We start from the raw sequence: 22263 nt of genomic DNA, 5'->3' as shown, positions 1-22263 counted from the left end.
AATAGATTGTATTTCGATTACTTTTCTCGATTGTACTCAACATTTAAAGACAACCTTTAAAATAACCTTCTTAAATCATTTTACAACTGCATGTGTTTTTTATTTATTTAACATTTAAAGACAACCATGTCAAACAATCTCCTAAAAAGAATTTCATAACTGCATGTTAAAAATGAATAGTAATCCTTTTTTTCTTTTTTAACATTTAAAAGACAACCGTTTAAAATAACCTCCTAAAATAATTTCTTAATTTATTGCTAAAAACTGTTTTTATTTTATTTTATTTAACATTAAAATATAATTGTTGAAATTACTTTACTAATAACACAATATTTTAGCAACCATTTAAAAACAATGTATGACGTATTTTAAGATATTATTCCAAGAATCACTTATTTCACCCCAAAAAACTATATTTACTACAGTCTAAGGATTTTTTTTTTCTTTTTTTTTTTCTCGCAATTTAAAAATATTTAAATATAAAATGTATTTGTATACTTTATAGCAACAATTTTAATATTTCATTATTTCTGTATATTTCTATGGGTTTTCTTTAGTCACACCTAACATTTAAAACAACCTTCTTAAATAATTTAATACCTGCATGTTAAAATATATATTGTATTTTTTTTAAAATGTATTTAAAGACAACCGTGTAGAACAATCTCCTAAAATCATATCATAACTGCATGTTAAAAATATATATTTTCTTTTTTTTAAATTTAACATTTGAAGACAACCGTTTAAAATAACCTCCTAAAATAATTTCTTAATTTATTGCTAAAAATAGATTGTATTTCTTAATTTTTATTTATTTTATTTAACATTAAAATATAATTATTGAAATTACTTTACTAATAACACATTAATTTTAGCAACCATTTAAAAACAATGTATGACGTATTTTAAGATATTATTCCAAAAATCACTTATTAACCCCTAAAAAACTATATTTACAACAGTTTAAGGATTATTTCTTCCATTTCTCTTTTTTTCGCAAAGTAAAGACATTTAAATAAAAAATATTTTTTTATACTTTTTAACAACAATTTTAATATTTCTATATTTCTTTATATTTCTATGACTTCTTTATTTTAACATTTAACATTTAAAATAACCTTCTTAAATCATTTCATGCCTGCATGTTAAAATATATATATTTAAAATATATATATTTTAAATGGATTTAACATTTAAAGACAACCATGTAGAACAATCTCCTGAAATAATATCATAACTGCATGTTAAAAATATTTTTTATTTATTTAACATTCGAAGAAAACCGATGAAAATAACCTCCTAAAATAATTTCTTAATTTATAGGCTGTATTTCTATTATTTTATTTAACATTAAAATATAATTGTTGAAATTACTTTACTAATAACACATTCATTTTAGCAACCATTTAAAAACAATGTATGATGTATTTTAAGATTATTCCAAAAATCACGTATTTCCCCAAAAAAACTATATTTAAATGTATTTAACATTTAAAGACAACCGTGTAGAACAATCTCCTAAAATAAAAAAAATATTTTTAACATAAAATAATATCATAACTGCATGTTAAAAATATTTGTTTTATTTTTTCATGCAGTTATGATATTATTTTAGGAGATTGTTCTACACGGTTGTCTTTAAATGTTAAATATATTTTAAAAAAATACATTATATATTTTAACATACAGGTATGAAATGATTTAAGGTCATTTTAAATGTTAAATGTTAGGTAAAAATTTAAAAAAGTCATAGAAATATAAAGAAATATAGAAATATTAAAATTGTTGTTAAAAAGTATAAAAATATATTTTTTATTTAAATGTCTTTAAATTGCTCAAAAAAGAGAAATAAATAAAAAATCCTTAAACTGTTGTAAATATAGTTTTTTGGGGGTAAATAAGTGATTAAAGGAATAATATCTTAAAATACGTCATACAGTGTTTTTAAAAGGTTGCTAAAATTAATGTGTTATTAGTAAGGTAATTTCAACAATTATATTTTAATGTTAAATAAAATACAGAAAAAATCAAGAAATACAATCTATTTTTAGCAATAAAATAAGAAATTATTTTAGGAGGTTATGAAATTATTATTGATTTTTTTTTATTTAACATTAACTATATAAATAAACATTGATTGATTGATTGAACATTCAAAGAAAACCGTTGAAAATAACCTCCTAAACTAATTTCTTAATTTATTGCTAAAAATAGTTATTTTGTTTAACATTAAAATACAATTGTTGAAATTACTTTACTAATAACACATTATTTTAGCAACTATTTAAAAACAATAAATGACGTATTTTAAGATATTATTCCAAACATCACTTATTTCACCCAAAAAACTATATTTACAACAGTTTAAAGATTTTTATTTTTATTGTTTTTTTTGTGTTTTTTTTTTTTTTTTTTTAGCAATTTAGAGACATTTAAATACAAAATATATTTTGATTATAACAGTAGAAATAGTTGTATTTTCCCAATTAGACCTTATTAACCAACACCTTGTCTGGAGATGATACAAAATCCTTGCTGTCCCCTAGTGGCCAGTGAGGGGGATGCGCCTCACAGCGCCGCTTTAAAGAGGGAGTTTACTACCTGGGTGACAGGTGACAGGTGACAGGTGACAGGTGTGTGGTGGAGCTGTGCAGAGCACTAATTAGTGCCACTTCACAGCTGCACAGGGAGATGGCTAATAATAGCAAGGTGACATCTCGGCGCTGTTGCTTTAAGAGAGCGTTTGCATAAACAGATGGGAGCAAATTGGGGTTTTTTCCAGGCAAGATCACCTTCCTGGAGTGGTGAGCTCAGCAGGACCATCACTCATGTTGGTAGCTGGGGGACCTGCCCCCTACCTGCCCCCTACCTGCCCCCTACCAAAGTCAGACATGCACACGCTATATGAGGACCATGGATTAAAAAAAAACGTTTGCTCACATAGATAGCTATGCTAATGTTGCAAACTTAAAGGCCTACTGAAATTAATTTTTTTAATTTAAACGGGGATAGCAGATCTATTCTATGTGTCATACTTGATCATTTCGCGATATTGCCATATTTTTGCTGAAAGGATTTAGTATAGAACAACGACGATAAAGATTGCAACTTTTGGTATCTGATAAAAAAAAGGCTTGCCCCTACCGGAAGTAGCGTGACGTAGTCAGTTGAACATATACGCAAAGTTCCCTATTGTTTACAATGATGGCCGCATGAAGTGAAAGAGATTCGGACCGAGAAAGCGACAATTTCCCCATTAATTTGAGCGAGGATGAAAGATTTGTGGATGAGTAAAGTGCAAGTGAAGGACTAGTGGGGAGTTGAAGCTACTCAGATAGGGAAGATGCTGTGAGAGCCGGGGGTGACCTGATATTCAGCTGGGAATGACTACAACAGTAAATAAACACAAGACATATATATACTCTATTAGCCACAACACAACCAGGCTTATATTTAACATGCCACAAATTAATCCTGCATAAAAACACCTGCGTGTTTGTTACGCTAGCTCCTAGCTCCTCTGCTAGCTCCTAGCTCCATAGAACACGCCAATACAATTCAAACACCTGATCAACACACACAATCACTCAGCCCAAAAGACCGTTCACCTAACCCAAGGTTCATAAAGCTTATATATTTTTAAAAAGTTACGTACATACGCAAAAAAAAGTTGCGCACATACGGTCAAGCGATCAAATGTTTAGAAGCCAAAGCTGCATACTCACAGTAGCACGTCTGCGTTTTTGTCATCCAAATCAAAGTAATCCTGGTAAGAGTCTGTGTTGTCCCAGTTCTCTACAGGCGTCTGTGTATCGAAGTCAAAAGTCCTCCTGGTTAGAGTCTCTGTTATCCGAGTTCTTCCATCTTGACTGCATCTTCCGGTAATGTAAACAAAGAAGCGCCGGCTGTGTACTGTTGTTGCTGACTACGTTCGAAAAATACGTCCATTTCGCACCGACAACTTTCTTCTTTGCTTGCTCAGCTTCCTTCTCCATAATGCAATGAACATGATTGCAACAGATTCACGAACACAGATGTCCAGAATACTGTGGAATTATGAAATGAAAACAGAGCTTTTTCGTATTGGCTTCAATGTGGAAGGCATACTCGTGTTCGCCGGGCTACGTCACGCGCAAACGTCATCCTCAGAGGCGTTTCGAACCGGAAGTTTAGCGGCAAATTTAAAATGTCACTTTATAAGTTAACCCGGCCGTATTGGCATGTGTTATAATGTTAAGATTTCATCATTGATATATAAACTATCAGACTGCGTGGTCGGTAGTAGTGGGTTTCAGTAGGCCTTTAAGATGATGTTAAAATGTAAAGTTAGCATGTAGCTCACGTAGCTATGCTCGTGTTGCCACACCAAACGTCTCAGTAGTGCTTACTAAACGCACTAAACTTTAGCATCAAGGGGCGAATTAAATCCAATGGCGATCGGTACCTCTGACACCTACTTGAACCTACTTGATCGGTACCTCTGACACCTACTTGAACCTACTTGATCGGTACCTCTGACACCTACTTGAACCTACTTGATCAGTACCTCTGACACCTACTTGAACCTACTTGATCAGTACCTCTGACACCTACTTGAACCTACTTGATCGGTACCTCTGACACCTACTTGAACCTACTTGATCGGTACCTCTGACACCTACTTGAACCTACTTGATCGGTACCTCTGACACCTACTTGAACCTACTTGATCGGTACCTCTGACACCTACTTGAACCTACTTGACCGGTACCTCTGACACCTACTTGAACCTACTTGATCGGTACCTCTGACACCTACTTGAACCTACTTGATCGGTACCTCTGACACCTACTTGAACCTACTTGATCGGTACCTCTGACACTTACTTGAACCTACTACCTCTGACACCTACTTGAACCTACTTGACCGGTACCTCTGACACCTACTTGAACCTACTTGATCGGTACCTCTGACACCTACTTGAACCTACTTGATCGGTACCGCTGACACCTACTTGAACCTACTTGATCGGTACCTCTGACACCTACTTGAACCTACTTGATCGGTACCTCTGACACCTACTTGAACCTACTTGATCGGTACCGCTGACACCTACTTGAACCTACTTGATCGGTACCTCTGACACCTACTTGAACCTACTTGACCGGTACCTCTGACACCTACTTGAACCTACTTGATCGGTACCTCTGACACCTACTTGAACCTACTTGATCAGTACCTCTGACACCTACTTGAACCTACTACTTCTGACACCTACTTGAACCTACTTGATCGGTACCTTTGACACCTACTTGAACCTACTTGACCGGTACCTCTGACACCTACTTGAACCTACTTGATCGGTACCTCTGACACCTACTTGAACCTACTTGATCGGTACCTCTGACACCTACTTGAACCTACTTGACCGGTACCTCTGACACCTACTTGAACCTACTACCTCTGACACCTACTTGAACGGTACCTCTGACACCTACTTGAACCTACTACCTCTGACACCTACTTGAACCTACTTGATCGGTACCTCTGACACCTACTTGAACCTACTTGATCGGTACCTTTGACACCTACTTGAACCTACTTGACCGGTACCTCTGACACCTACTTGAACCTACTTGATCGGTACCTCTGACACCTACTTGAACCTACTTGATCGGTACCTCTGATACCTACTTGAACCTACTTGACCGGTACCTCTGACACCTACTTGAACCTACTACCTCTGACACCTACTTGAACCTACTTGATCGGTACTTCTGACAGCTACTTGAACCTACTTGATCGGTACCTCTGACACCTACTTGAACCTACTTGATCGGTACCTCTGACACCTACTTGAACCTACTTGATCGGTACCTCTGACACCTACTTGAACCTACTTGATCGGTACCTCTGACACCTACTTGAACCTACTTGATCGGTACCTCTGACACCTACTTGAACCTACTACCTCTGACACCTACTTGAACCTACTTGATCGGTACCTCTGACACCTACTTGAACCTACTTGAACGGTACCTCTGACAGCTACTTGAACCTACTTGAACGGTACCTCTGACGGCTACTTGAACCTACTTGGTCGGTACCTCTGACACCTACTTGAACCTACTTGATCGGTACCTCTGTCACCTACTTGATCGGTACCTCTGACACCGACTTGAACCTACTTGATCGGTACTTCTGACACCTACTTGAACCTACTTGATCGGTACCTCTGACACCTACTTGAACCTACTTGACCGGTACACAAGGGTGTGTGATTCCACCCAATCAACCATAGATCTCATTCTCACTTCAGACCGGCCTAAAATAAAAAATAGTGGGGTCATGATCTGTGGTCTTAGCGACCACTATCTAACCTTCTGCACCCGTAAAATAGCTAAACCTAAAGCCAATGGCCACATAACAGCCCAATCCAGATCCCTCAAAAAATACTCCAATGACAATTTCAATTTAAAATTAGATGAGTGGGACTGGTCCCCTGTGCTCGCGAGCAACCTGGTCGATGTCACTTGGGATCGCTTCAAAACGGCGTTCCTAGAGATACTAAATGACATGGCTCCCGTGAAAACAGTCAGGATCAAAGCCCGCTCGGAACCATGGATGAATCCGGACCTATTAGCTGCCATAAAAGACAGAGACAGGAAATACTCTGAATACCAAAAATGTAAAACAGAAGTAGATAAACAACCCAATAATATCAACCTCAAATTACTCCTTTCTACTCTCAAAAAGCAATGCAATAAATTAAGAAATAAGTCAACCAACCTGACTAAATCCTTTAAAAAAAATTACATTAACGACAAAATAGAGGAAAACATGAATAAGCCACGTGAGCTCTGGAAAATTCTCAACAACCAGCTTCCTGGTTGCAGCCAGAAACTTAAAGCAAGACTCACCAACATCAGCATCAAGGAGGGTGACTCCCTCATTACAGACAAAATGGAGGTCGCTAGCAGACTTAACATCTTTTTCACCAGCATAGCCGCAACTCTAGTCAATAAGCTGTCCCACCACTCTGGTCGCTTTGGTGTAGAACACATTAAAGCCTTCTACAGAAAGCTAGGAGTATCCAACGATGATTTCAAATTAGAAATGGTCACAGCTGATGAGGTGTTTAAAAAAATTGAGCGCGCTCCACCCTAACAAGGCCACCGGCCTTGATAATATTCCCTCCAGATTCCTCAGGGACTCTGCCTCCATCATTGCCCCAATCATCACGCACATAATAAACCTATCAATTACACAAGGCCAAGTACCAAAAGATTTCAAGATAGCAAGAGTAACTCCCCTCTTTAAAAAAGGAAGCAAATTGGAACCTGGCAACTACCGACCTGTTTCTATTCTCAGTTCCATCTCGAAAGTAATGGAGAAAATAGTTTATGAACAGGTCGATAGTTACCTTGCCACTAATAAACTCATGTACAAATTCCAATCCGGCTTCAGAACTAACCACTCCACTGACACATGCCTTCTCTATCTGACCGACCACATCAAACATGAGGTGGACGCGGGCAAATACTGCGGCATGGTCATGCTGGACCTTCAGAAGGCCTTTGACACCGTTAACCACGCTATACTGTTGGATAAGCTCAGAGCAATCGGATTTAACAAAACCTCATGGAGCTGGATGCAATCTTACTTGGAGGGGAGGGAGCAGGTGGTAGAGGTGAACGGCACCGTGTCCCCCCCCCCCCCCCTCTCTCAGTAAGCTGTGGAGTCCCCCAAGGCAGTATATTGGGACCTTTACTGTTCCTAATATACATAAACGACATGTCATCGGCATGCGACTGAATTGTTCTTGTTTGCGGATGACTCGGCCCTGCTGGTATCCGACAAGGACAAGTCACAGGTGGAGAAAATCCTCAGTGCTGAGCTCTGTAGAATTTGCACCTGGCTCGCTGACAACAAGCTATCCATACACTTGGGTAAAACAGAATCCATCCTATTTGGGTCCCACATCAAACTTAAGAGAGTCAATGACTTCACCATAAAAGTAGGTGACAGTGTCATCACCAGGAAAGATGAGGTCACCTACCTAGGTTCCATTCTAGAGGCTAACCTTTCCTGTGACAAAATGGCAACCAAGGTAATCAAAAAGGTTAACCAACGAACGAGATTTCTCTACAGAATTTCCTCTCTGGTCAACAAAAGCACCTTGAGGATTCTGGCGGGAACTCTCGTTCAACCCTTTTTCGATTATGCATGCACCTCCTGGTACCCTAGCACCTCCAAAACCCTCAAATCTAAACTCCAAACATCCCAGAACAAGCTAGTCAGATTACTTCTAGACCTCCACCCCAGATCACACCTCACTCCTACCCACTTCTCCAAAGTGGGCTGGCTCAGGGTGGAGGACAGAGTTAAACAACTTGCACTGAGCCTAGTCTATAAAATCCGCTACACCTCCCTGATACCGAAGTACATGTCAAACTACTTCCTTAACGTAAATGACCGCCATAACCACAACACCAGGGGGAGCTCCACTAACCACGTTAAACCCAGATTCCGAACTAACAAAGGTCTTAACTCATTATTTTTCTATGCCACATCAATGTGGAATGCGCTCCCAACAGGTATAAAAGAAAGGGCATCTCTATCCTCCTTCAAAACCGCAATAAAAGTTCACCTCCAGGCAGCTACAACCCTAAACTAACACCCTCCCCGGATTGCTAATAATCAAATGTAAACAATCAAATGCAGATACTTTTTCTTTTTCTTATGCCTTCTGATCTCTCTCTCTCTCTCTCTCTCTCTCTCTCTCTCTCTCTCTCTCTCTCTCTCTCTCTCTCTCTCTCTCTCTCTCTCTCTCTCTCTCTATGTCCACTACTTGATGTCCATACCCCCCCCCATCCACACCCCTGATTGTAAATAATGTAAATAATTCAATGTGATTATCTTGTGTGATGACTGTATTATGATGATAGTATATATGATAGTATATATCTGTATCATGAATCAATTTAAGTGGACCCCGACTTAAACAAGTTGAAAAACTTATTCGGGTGTTACCATTTAGTGGTCAATTGTACGGAATATGTACTTCACTGTGCAACCTACTAATAAAAGTCTCAATCAATCAATCAAAACCTCTGACACCTACTTGAACCTACTTGACCGGTACCTCTGACACCTACTTGAACCTACTTGATCAGTACCTCTGACACCTACTTGAACCTACTTGATCGGTACCTCTGACACCTACTTGAACCTACTTGATCAGTACCTCAGACACCTACTTGAAATACTCAAATGTGTTCTTGCAGACATTTTACCTGCATGCCCTCCTGCCCGGAAATGCCCACGCCCACGTCGGCCACCTGGATCATGCTGACGTCGTTGGCCCCGTCACCTGAGGTGGAACAAAAGACCGTCCTGTGAGACCAAAGGAAACCGAATGGAGTCTGTGGAAAAGAGCGCAGCCTTGCTATTTGGTTCTTCATCTGGGAATCGAACGCGCTAACCTCTGAACCACCACGCTGCCCGACAAACATGTTGCTTATTTTCGATGGACAGAGAGATGCACTGTGGGAAGATTGGCAGACGTGGGTTAGCATGTTGCCGCCGAGCTTGCCAAAGCGTCTTCATCCAAGAAGCTGATGAGCGCCATCTGTCTTCTCACCTCAGAGGAACACGACAAGAACTCCTCCTCGCTATGGTGCAAACTCCATTCTCACAACGCTAAGGTGGCACTAACTCAGGGGTTGGCACAATCGTTAGCATTCTAATATTAGCATGCTAGCTTTTTTGCTCATTTTGCAAGTCAAATATTTTGCTACTTTACTAAAGATACCTGTTAGCATGCTATATGTTGGTTAGCATGCTAGCTTTTTTGCTTATTTTGCAAGTCAAATATTTTGTTACTTGACTAAAAATACCTTTTAGCATGCTAATGTTGGTTAGTATCCTAGCTTTTTTTTTTATAGCAAATTTGGTACTTGATGCAAGCTAATATTAGCATGCTAGCTATTTTGCAAGTCAAATATTTTGTTACTTGATTAAAAATAACTTTTAGCATGCTACTGTTGGTTAGAACGCTAGTTTTTTTTATAGCAAATTTGGTACTTGATGTAAGTCAATGTTAGTATGCTAGATATTTTGCTCATTTTGCAAGTCATATATTTTGCTACTTGACTAATGATACCTTTTAGCATGCTAATGTTGGTTAGCATGCTAGCTTTTTTGCTCATTTTGCAAGTCAAATATTTTGTTACATGACTAATGATACCTGTTAGCATGCTAATGTTGGTTAGTATGCTTGCTTTTTTGTTCATTTTGCAAGTCAAATATTTTGTTACTTTACTAATACCTTTTAGCATGCTAATGTTGGTTAGCATGCTAGCTTTTTATAGCAAATTTGGTACTTGATGTAAGTTAATGTTAGCATGCTAGCTTTTTTGCTCATTTTGCAAGTCAAATATTTTGTTACTTTACTAATAATACCTGTTAGCATGCTGATGTTGGTTAGCATGGTAGCTTTTTTGCTAATTCTGTAAGTCAAATATTTTGTTACTTTACTAATAATACGTTTTAGCATGCTAATGTTGGTTAGCATGCTAGCTTTTTTGCTCATTTTGCAAGTCAAATATTTTGTTACTTTACTAATAATACCTTTTAGCATGCTAATGTTGGCTAGCGTTCTAGCTTTTTTGCTCATTTTGCAAATCAAATATTTTGTTACTTTACTAATACCTGTTAGCATGCTAATGTTGGTTAGTATGCTAGCTTTTTTATAGCAATTTTGGTACTTGATGTAAGTTAATTTTAGAATGCAACTTTGTTGCTCATTTTGCAAGTCAAATATTTTGTTACTTTACTAATAATACCTGTTAGCATGCTAATGTTGAATCGAATGCTAGTTTTTTTTATAGGAAATTTGGTACTTGATTGTAAGTCAATGCTAGCATGCTAGCTTTTTTGCGCATTTTGCAAGTCAAATATTTTGTTACTTGACTAATAATACCTTTTAGCATGCTAATGTTGGTTAGTATGCTAGCTTTTTTTTGGCGAATTTGGTACTTGATGCAAGCTAATGTTAGCAGGCTAGCATTTTGGAAAAATATTTTCAGGTACACACCTCAGAGTAATATATTTCGGTACTTGACGCATGTTAATGCTAGCTTTTTTGCTAATTTTGCAAGTATACACCTCAGCGTTAAATATTTTTTTACATGACTAATGATACCTGTTAGCATGCTAATGTTTTTTAGAATGCTTGCTTTTTTTTGGTTGCGAATTTGGTACTTGATGCAAGCTAATGTTAGCAGGCTAGCATTTTGGAAAAATATTTTCAGGTACACACCTCATTTTGATACTTGACGCATGTTAGTTAACATTTTAACATGCTAACATTAGCATATGCTACATTTTTAGCTAAATTAGCACGTATACATCTCAGTGTCATATTTTGTTACTTGACGAATAATACCTGTTAACGTACTCTTGGACTACTAGCTTTTTTAAGTTAATTTTGTAGGTATGCACCTCAGTCATATTTTAATGCAAGCTAATGTTAGCAGGCTGATATTTAAAAAAAAATCTGGTAAACACCTTTCAGTAATGTATTTTGTTACTTGACACATGTTACAGTTACCATTTTAAAATGCTAACATTAACATATGCTATATTTCTTAGCTAACTTAGCAGGTATACACCTTCAGTGTCATATTTGTTGGTGCCCAAACCTTTTCCACTAAAGGTCAAAGACTGACAAATCAAAGAATGCGGGGGCCATTTTAGTAAAAAAAAAAAAAAACAGCTATCATGCTAACAGTACTATGCTAACACGCTAACAAAAACTTTTTCTACAGTTAACATTAGTGAAATAACACAAAATGACACTGAGGTGTATAACAGCAAAATGAGCTAAAGATGCTATTATGCCGACAGCGCTATGCTAACAATAGCATGTTTACAGTTAGCATTAGTGAAATATCAATAATGACACTGAGGTGTATACCGGCAAAATGAGCTAAAAAAGCTAGTTTGCTGACAGTACAATGCTAACATGCTAACAAAAGCATGTTGAGATAAAATGATAGCATGCTGACTATACTACGCTAACAATAGCATGTTTACAGTTAGCATTTGTGAAATAACAATATGACACTGAGGTGTATACCTGAAAAATTAGCTAAAAAAGGTAACATGCTGACTGTACTATGCTAACAATAAAATGTTTACAGTTAGCATTAGTGAAATAACACAATATGACACTGAGGTGTATACCGGCAAAATGAGCTAAAAAGCTAGCATGCTAACATTACTATGCTAACAATAGCATGTTTAGTGTTAGCAAAATGGTGAAATAACAATATGACACTGAGGTGTATACCAGAAAAATGAGCTAAAAAACTAGCATGCTATCAGTACTATGCTAACAATAGCTTGTTTACAGTTAGCAAAATGGTGAAATAACAATATGACACTGAAGTGTATTAACAGCAAAATGAGCTAAAAAGCTAGCATGCTAACAGTACTATGCTAACAATAGCATGTTTACAGTTAGCAAAATGGTGAAATAACAATATGACACTGAAGTGTGTACCAGCAAAATGAGCTAAAAAAGCTAGCATGCTAACAGTACTATGCTAACAAACGCATGTTTACTGTTATCGTTAATGAAATAACACAATATGACACTGAGGTGTATACTGGCAAACTAAGCTTTAAAAAAAGGTAGCATGCTAACAGTACTATGCTAACAGTAGCATGTTTACAGTTAGCAAAATGGTGAAATAGCAATATGACACTGAGGTGTGTAACTGAAAAATGAGCTAAAAAAGGCAGCATGCTAACAGTAATGTGCTAACATGCTCACAATAACATGTTTACAGTTAGCATTGGTGAAATAACAATATGACACTGAGGTGTATACCAGCAAAATGAGCAAAAAAAGCTAGCATGCTAACATTACTATGCTAACATGCTAACAATAATATGTTTACTGTTAGCATTAGTGAAATAACAATATGACACTGAGGTGTATACCAGCAAAATGAGCTAAAAAAGCTAGCATGCTAACATTACTATGCTAACATGCTAACAATAACATGTTTACAGTTAGCATTGGTGAAATAACAATATGACACTGAGGTGTATACCAGCAAAATGAGCTAAAAAAGCTAGCATGCTAACATTACTATGCTAACAATAATATGTTTACAGTGAACAATTAATGAAATACAAAATACAACATATTTTGCCCTTAAATGTTTCTAGCAGTCTGCAGCAAAAGGCGGCAGGTCGCCAGTTGATTATAATAGTTAGATGAAAGAGTGCTGCAGGGCTGCACACAAAGGCCAAAGTGGCACTAGCTGGTAAGAAGACAACAGCTTGCACTGATTGGAAGCCATCATGTATCGACTTTACGAGCGTGCTTCGCAATCAGCGCACAATCTGTATCGCCTCTCCCCCTATCGTCCAGTGCTCCGCTAGCGTTGCTGCCGGAGCTCCAGCATCACCCGGCCTCCCAGCTGCGGCACTCTCCTCGCTGACAAAGTGCTGTCTGGCCAAAAAAACTGGGGAACAAATAAATAGTTGCTGGGGTCATCAGGTTTGGCTTTCATTACTGGCCCTGATTTACTGAGACATGTTTAGACCGCATGCAGACATGCACTGTGGGTGTGAAGCCCTCCCTTCTAGAACCTTCTCCTCAGCACATCTGCCTGACTCACCACAATCACACCTTTTTATGGTCCCAAAGGCTGCGAAGATAAACATTTTTATGGAATTTATTCCAAAAACAACCAAAATACAATCTGACTGCCCTCCAATCTGCCAGGTTACCTTATTTTCCCCACTATAAGCCGCTTTGAACCCTGCGGCTTATAAAAACCGTGCGTTTTTTTCCCTTGCTAACGGCCGTGATGTTGTGTTCAACAAATTATGTTTATATTACACCAACAGACACACTGAAGATTAGCATTAATTAGCTTTATTTTGTATTTATTTTTAGCTAATTTTGCGTATATTTTTTGTTACTTGATGCTATCTGGCGTTAGCATTTTAATACTAACTAGCTACCTTTTTTTGCTAACTTAGCAGGTATACACCTCAGTCATGTTGTGGTACTTGATGCATGCTAACATTAGCAGGCTAGCATTTAAAAAAAAATTCAGGTACACACCTCAGAGTAAAATATTTTAGCACTTGATGCTTGTCAGAGTTACATTTTATCATGCTAACATTAGCATGCTAGATTTTTTTAGCCACATATTTTGGTATTTCACTAATGCTAACTGTAAGCATCCTTTTTTAACCTGTTAGCATGCTAACTTTTTTTTTTTAAGCTCATTTTGCTTATATTTTCTATCTGGTGTTAGCATTCTTATACTAGCTTGCTACCGTTTTTGTTAACTTTGCAGGTATACACCTCAGTGTCTGATATTTTTTTACATGACGAATAATACTGGTTAGCATGCTAACGTTAGTATGCTAGCTTTTTTTCCCCCAGCTCATTTTATATGTATACACCTCAGTTATATTGTGGTACTTGATGCATGCTAACAAAAAAAAATTCAGGTACACACCTCCAAGTAAAATATTTTGGTACTTGACGCATGTCAGAGTTACATTTTATCATGCTAACATTAGCATGCTAGATTTTTTTAGCCACATATTTTGGTATTTCAATAATGCTAACTGTAAGCATTCTTTTTTCTGTTAGCATAGAACTGTTAGTATGCTAGCTTTTTATTTATTTTTAGCTAATTTTGCTTGTATTTTCTGTGATTTGATGCTATCTGGCGTTAGCCTTTTAATACTAACTAGCTACCTTTTTTGCTAACTTAGCAGGTATACAACTCAGTGTCTGATATTTTTTTACATGACGAATAATACTGGTTAGCATGCTAACGTTAGTATGCTAGCTTTTTTTCCCCCAGCTCATTTTATAGGTATACACCTCAGTTATATTGTGGTACTTGATGCATGCTAACAAAAAAAAAATCAGGTACACACCTCCAAGTAAAATATTTTGGTACTTGACGCATGTCAGAGTTACATTTTATCATGCTAACATTAGCATGCTAGATTTTTTTAGCCACATATTTTGGTATTTCAATAATGCTAACTGTAAGCATTCTTTTTTCTGTTAGCATAGAACTGTTAGTATGCTAGCTTTTTATTTATTTTTTATTTTTAGCTAATTTTGCTTGTATTTTCTGTGATTTGATGCTATCTGGCGTTAGCCTTTAATACTAACTAGCTACCTTATTTGCTAACTTAGCAGGTATACACCTCAGTGTGATGTTTTTTTTACATGACGAATAATACTGGTTAGCATGCTAACGTTAGCATGCTAGCTTTTTTCCCCAGCTCATTCTTTAGGTATACACCTCAGTCATTTTGTGGTACTTGATGCATGCTATCAAAAATAATAATAACCAGGTACACACCTTTAAGTAAAATATTTTGGTACTTGACGCTTGTCAGAGTTACATTTTATCATGCTAACATTAGCATGCTAATTTTTTTGCCACATATTTTGGTATTTCATTAATGCTAACTGTAAGCATTCTTTTTTGAACTGTTAGCATTGAACTGTTAGTATGCTAGCTTTTTTTTTTAAAGTTCATTTTGCTTATATTTTCTATCTGGTGTTAGCATTCTTATACTAGCTTGCTACCGTTTTTGTTAACTTTGCAGGTATACACCTCAGTGTACATGACGAATAATACTGGTTAGCATGCTAACGTTAGTATGCTAGCTTTTTTTCCCCCAGCTCATTTTATATGTATACACCTCAGTTATATTGTGGTACTTGATGCATGCTAACAAAAAAAAATTCAGGTACACACCTCCAAGTAAAATATTTTGGTACTTGACGCATGTCAGAGTTACATTTTATCATGCTAACATTAGCATGCTAGATTTTTTTAGCCACATATTTTGGTATTTCAATAATGCTAACTGTAAGCATTCTTTTTTCTGTTAGCATAGAACTGTTAGTATGCTAGCTTTTTATTTATTTTTAGCTAATTTTGCTTGTATTTTCTGTGATTTGATGCTATCTGGCGTTAGCCTTTTAATACTAACTAGCTACCTTATTTGCTAACTTAGCAGGTATACACCTCAGTGTCTGATATTTTTTTACATGACGAATAATACTGGTTAGCATGCTAACATTAGTATGCTAGCTTTTTTCCCCAGCTCATTTTATAGGTACACACCTCAGTTATATTGTGGTACTTGATGCATGCTAACAAAAAAAAAATTCAGGTACACACCTCCAAGTAAAATATTTTGGTACTTGACGCATGTCAGAGTTACATTTTATCATGCTAACATTAGCATGCTAGATTTTTTTAGCCACATATTTTGGTATTTCACTAATGCTAACTGTAAGCATCCTTTTTTAACCTGTTAGCATGCTAACTTTTTTTTTTAAGCTCATTTTGCTTATATTTTCTATCTGGTGTTAGCATTCTTATACTAGCTTGCTACCGTTTTTGTTAACTTTGCAGGTATACACCTCAGTGTCTGATTTTTTTTTACATGACGAATAATACTGGTTAGCATGCTAACGTTAGTATGCTAGCTTTTTTCCCCCAGCTCATTTTATAGGTATACACCTCAGTTATATTGTGGTACTTGATGCATGCTAACAAAAAAAAAATCAGGTACACACCTCCAAGTAAAATATTTTGGTACTTGACGCATGTCAGAGTTACATTTTATCATGCTAACATTAGCATGCTAGATTTTTTTAGCCACATATTTTGGTATTTCACTAATGCTAACTGTAAGCATCCTTTTTTAACCTGTTAGCATGCTAACTTTTTTTTTTAAAGCTCATTTTGCTTATATTTTCTATCTGGTGTTAGCATTCTTATACTAGCTTGCTACCGTTTTTGTTAACTTTGCAGGTATACACCTCAGTGTCTGATTTTTTTTTACATGACGAATAATACTGGTTAGCATGCTAACGTTAGTATGCTAGCTTTTTTCCCCCAGCTCATTTTATAGGTATACACCTCAGTTATATTGTGGTACTTGATGCATGCTAACAAAAAAAAAATCAGGTACACACATCCGAGTAAAATATTTTGGTACTTGACGCATGTCAGAGTTACATTTTATCATGCTAACATTAGCATGTTGGATTTTTTAGCCACATATTTTGGTATTTCAATAATGCTAACAGTAAGCATTCTTTTTTGAACTGTTAGTATGCTAGCTTTATTTTTTATTTATTTTTAGCTAATTTTGCGTTTATTTTTTGTTACTTGATGCTATCTGGCGTTAGCATTTTAATACTAACTAGCTACCTTTTTTGCTAACTTAGCAGGTATACACCTCAGTCATGTTCTGGTACTTGATGCATGCTAACATTAGCAGGCTAGCATTTAAAAAAAAATTCAGGTACACACATCCGAGTAAAATATTTTGGTACTTGACGCATGTCAGAGTTACATTTTATCATGCTAACAATAGCATGCTAGATTTTTTAGCCACATATTTTGGTATTTCACTAATGCTAACAGTAAGCATTCTTTTTTGAAGTGTTAGTATGCTAGCTTTATTTTTTATTTATTTTTAGCTAATTTTGCTTATATTTTTTGTTACTTGATGCTATCTGGCGTTAGCATTTAAATACTAACTAGCTACATTTTTTGCTAACTCAGCAGGTATACACCTCAGTCACATTGTGGTACTTGATGCATGCTAACATTAGCAGGCTAGCATTTAAAAAAAAATTCAGGTACACACATCCAAGCAAAATATTTTGGTACTTGACGCATGTCAGAGTTACATTTTATCATGCTAACATTAGCATGCTAGATTTTTTTAGTCAATAATGCCAACTGTAAGCATGCTTTTTTAACCTGTTAGCATAGAACTGTTAGTATGCTAGCTTTCATTTATTTATTTTTTTAGCTCATTTTGCTTATATTTTCTGTTACTTGATGCTATCTGGCGTTAGCATTTTAATACTAACTAGCTACCTTTTTTGCTAACTTAGCAGGTATACACCTAAGTCATGTTGTGGTAATTGATGCATGCTGACATTAGCAGGCTAGCATTTCAAAAAAATTCAGGTACACACATCCGAGTAAAATATTTTGGTACTTGACGCATGTCAGAGTTACATTTTATCATTCCAACATTAGCATGTTGGATTTTTTAGCCACATATTTTGGTATTTCACTAATGCTAACAGTAAGCATTCTTTTTTGAACTGTTAGTATGCTAGCTTTATTTTTTATTTATTTTTAGCTAATTTTGCGTATATTTTTTGTTACTTGATGCTATCTGGCGTTAGCATTTTAATACTAACTAGCTACCTTTTTTGCTAACTTAGCAGGTATACACCTCAGTCATGTTGTGGTACTTGATGCATGCTAACATTAGCAGGCTAGCATTTTGATGCATGCTAACATTAGCAGGCTAGCATTTAAAAAAAAATTCAGGTACACACATCCGAGTAAAATATTGTGGTACTTGACGCATGTCAGAGTTACATTTTATCATGCTAACAATAGCATGCTAGATTTTTTAGCCACATATTTTGGTATTTCACTAATGCTAACAGTAAGCATTCTTTTTTGAACTGTTAGTATGCAAGCTTTATTTTTTATTTATTTTTAGCTAATTTTGCTTATATTTTTTGTTACTTGATGCTATCTGGCGTTAGCATTTTAATACTAACTAGCTACCTTTTTTGCTAACTTAGCAGGTATACACCTCAGTCACATTGTGGTACTTGATGCATGCTAACATTAGCAGGCTAGCATTTAAAAAAAATTCAGGTACACACATCCAAGTAAAATATTTTGGTACTTGACGCATGTCAGAGTTACATTTTATCATGCTAACATTAGCATGCTAGATTTTTTTAGTCAATAATGCCAACTGTAAGCATGCTTTTTTAACCTGTTAGCATAGAACTGTTAGTATGCTAGCTTTCATTTATTTATTTTTTTAGCTCAATTTGCTTATATTTTCTGTTACTTGATGCTATCTGGCGTTAGCATTTTAATACTAACTAGCTACCTTTTTTGTGAACTTAGCAGGTATACACCTCAGTCATGTTGTGGTAATTGATGCATGCTAACATTAGCAGGCTAGCATTTCAAAAAAATTCAGGTACACACATCCGAGTAAAATATTTTGGTACTTGACGCATGTCAGAGTTACATTTTATCATGCTAACATTAGCATGTTGGATTTTTTAGCCACATATTTTGGTATTTCACTAATGCTAACAGTAAGCATTCTTTTTTGAACTGTTAGTATGCTAGCTTTATTTTTTATTTATTTTTAGCTAATTTTGCGTATATTTTTTGTTACTTGATGCTATCTGGCGTTAGCATTTTAATACTAACTAGCTACCTTTTTTTGCTAACTTAGCAGGTATACACCTCAGTCATGTTGTGGTACTTGATGCATGCTAACATTAGCAGGCTAGCATTTTAAAAAAAATTCAGGTACACACATCCGAGTAAAATATTTTGGTACTTGACGCATGTCAGAGTTACATTTTATCATGCTAACAATAGCATGCTAGATTTTTTAGCCACATATTTTGGTATTTCACTAATGCTAACAGTAAGCATTCTTTTTTGAACTGTTAGTATGCTAGCTTTATTTTTTATTTATTTTTAGCTAATTTTGCTTATATTTTTTGTTACTTGATGCTATCTGGCGTTAGCATTTTAATACTAACTAGCTACCTTTTTTGCTAACTTAGCAGGTATACACCTCAGTCACATTGTGGTACTTGATGCATGCTAACATTAGCAGGCTAGCATTTAAAAAAAATTCAGGTACACACATCCGAGTACAATATTTTGGTACTTGACGCATGTCAGTTACATTTTATCATGCTAACATTAGCATGTTGGATTTTTTAGCCACATATTTTGGTATTTCACTAATGCTAACAGTAAGCATTCTTTTTTGAACTGTTAGTATGCTAGCTTTATTTTTTATTTATTTTTAGCTAATTTTGCTTATATTTTTTGTTACTTGATGCTATCTGGCGTTAGCATTTTAATACTAACTAGCTACCTTTTTTGCTAACTTAGCAGGTATACACCTCAGTCATGTTGTGGTACTTGATGCATGCTAACATTAGCAGAATAGCATTAAAAAAAAATTCAGGTACACACATCCGAGTAAAATATTTTGGTACTTGACGCATGTCAGAGTTACATTTTATCATGCTAACATTAGCATGTTGGATTTTTTAGCCACATATTTTGGTATTTCACTAATGCTAACAGTAAGCATTCTTTTTTGAACTGTTAGTATGCTAGCTTTATTTTTTATTTATTTTTAGCTAATTTTGCGTATATTTTTTGTTACTTGATGCCATCTGGCGTTAGCATTTTAATACTAACTAGCTACCTTTTTTTTGCTAACTTAGCAGGTATACACCTCAGTCATGTTGTGGTACTTGATGCATGCTAACATTAGCAGGCTAGCATTAAAAAAATAATTCAGGTACACACATCCGAGTAAAATATTTTGGTACTTGATGCATGTCAGAGTTACATTTTATCATGCTAACAATAGCATGCTAGATTTTTTAGCCACATATTTTGGTATTTCACTAATGCTAACAGTAAGCATTCTTTTTTGAACTGTTAGTATGCTAGCTTTATTTTTTATTTATTTTTAGCTAATTTTGCGTATATTTTTTGTTACTTGATGCTATCTGGCGTTAGCATTTTAATACTAACTAGCTACCTTTTTTTGCTAACTTAGCAGGTATACACCTCAGTCATGTTGTGGTACTTGATGCATGCTAACATTAGCAGGCTAGCATTTTAAAAAAAATTCAGGTACACACATCAGAGTAAAATATTTTGGTACTTGTCGCATGTCAGAGTTACATTTTATCATGCTAACAATAGCATGCTAGATTTTTTAGCCACATATTTTGGTATTTCACTAATGCTAACAGTAAGCATTCTTTTTTGAACTGTTAGTATGCTAGCTTTATTTTTTATTTATTTTTAGCTAATTTTGCGTATATTTTTTGTTACTTGATGCTATCTGGCGTTAGCATTTTAATACTAACTAGCTACCTTTTTTGCTAACTTAGCAGGTATACACCTCAGTCACATTGTGGTACTTGATGCATGCTAACATTAGCAGGCTAGCATTTAAAAAAAATTCAGGTACACACATCCAAGCAAAATATTTTGGTACTTGACGCATGTCAGAGTTACATTTTATCATGCTAACATTAGCATGCTAGATTTTTTTTAGTCAATAATGCCAACTGTAAGCATGCTTTTTTAACCTGTTAGCATAGAACTGTTAGTATGCTAGCTTTCATTTATTTATTTTTTTAGCTCATTTTGCTTATATTTTCTGTTACTTGATGCTATCTGGCGTTAGCATTTTAATACTAACTAGCTACCTTTTTTGCTAACTTAGCAGGTATACACCTCAGTCATGTTGTGGTACTTGATGCATGCTAACATTAGCAGGCTAGCATTTAAAAAAAATTCAGGTACACACATCCGAGTAAAATATTTTGGTACTCGACGCATGTCAGAGTTACATTTTATCATGCTAACATTAGCATGTTGGATTTTTTTAGCCACATATTTTGGTATTTCACTAATGCTAACAGTAAGCATTCTTTTTTGAACGGTTAGTATGCTAGCTTTATTTTTTATTTATTTTTAGCTAATTTTGCTCATATTTTTTGTTACTTGATGCTGTCTGGCGTTAGCATTTTAATACTAACTAGCTACCTTTTTTGCCAACTTAGCAGGTATACACCTCAGTCACATTGTGGTACTTGATGCATGCTAACATTAGCAGGCTAGCATTTAACAAAAATTCAGGTACACACATCCAAGCAAAATATTTTGGTACTTGACGCATGTCAGAGTTACATTTTATCATGCTAACATTAGCATGCTAGATTTTTTTAGTCAATAAGCATGTAAGCATGCTTTTTTAACCTGTTAGCATAGAACTGTTAGTATGCTAGCTTTCATTTATTTATTTTTTTAGCTCATTTTGCTTATATTTTCTGTTACTTGATGCTATCTGGCGTTAGCATTTTAATACTAACTAACTACCTTTTTTGCTAACTTAGCAGGTATACACCTCAGTCACATTGTGGTACTTGATGCATGCTAACATTAGCAGGCTAGCATTTTAAAAAAATTCAGGTACACACATCCGAGTAAAATATTTTGGTACTTGACGCATGTCAGAGTTACATTTTATCATGCTAACATTAGCATGCTAGATTTTTTAGCCACATATTTTGGTATTTCACTAATGCTAACAGTA

General features: G+C 35.5%; 1 protein-coding gene across 1 annotated transcript in view; it reads right to left on the bottom strand.

The window, feature by feature from the left end:
- atp10a (ATPase phospholipid transporting 10A) overlaps positions 1 to 22263 on the bottom strand; it is a 142890-nt gene that overhangs the window by 24197 nt on the left and 96430 nt on the right. The window contains exon 15 of the mRNA XM_062039313.1: positions 9276 to 9352. Coding sequence (XP_061895297.1) covers positions 9276 to 9352 — 77 coding nt within the window. The remainder of the gene's footprint in view (positions 1 to 9275; positions 9353 to 22263) is intronic.

This window comes from Entelurus aequoreus, linkage group LG27 (assembly GCF_033978785.1).
Source record: "Entelurus aequoreus isolate RoL-2023_Sb linkage group LG27, RoL_Eaeq_v1.1, whole genome shotgun sequence".
NCBI lineage: Eukaryota > Metazoa > Chordata > Actinopteri > Syngnathiformes > Syngnathidae > Entelurus > Entelurus aequoreus.
Note: the sequence above shows the minus strand (reverse complement) of the source record. Positions and strands in the feature narration are given on the sequence as shown.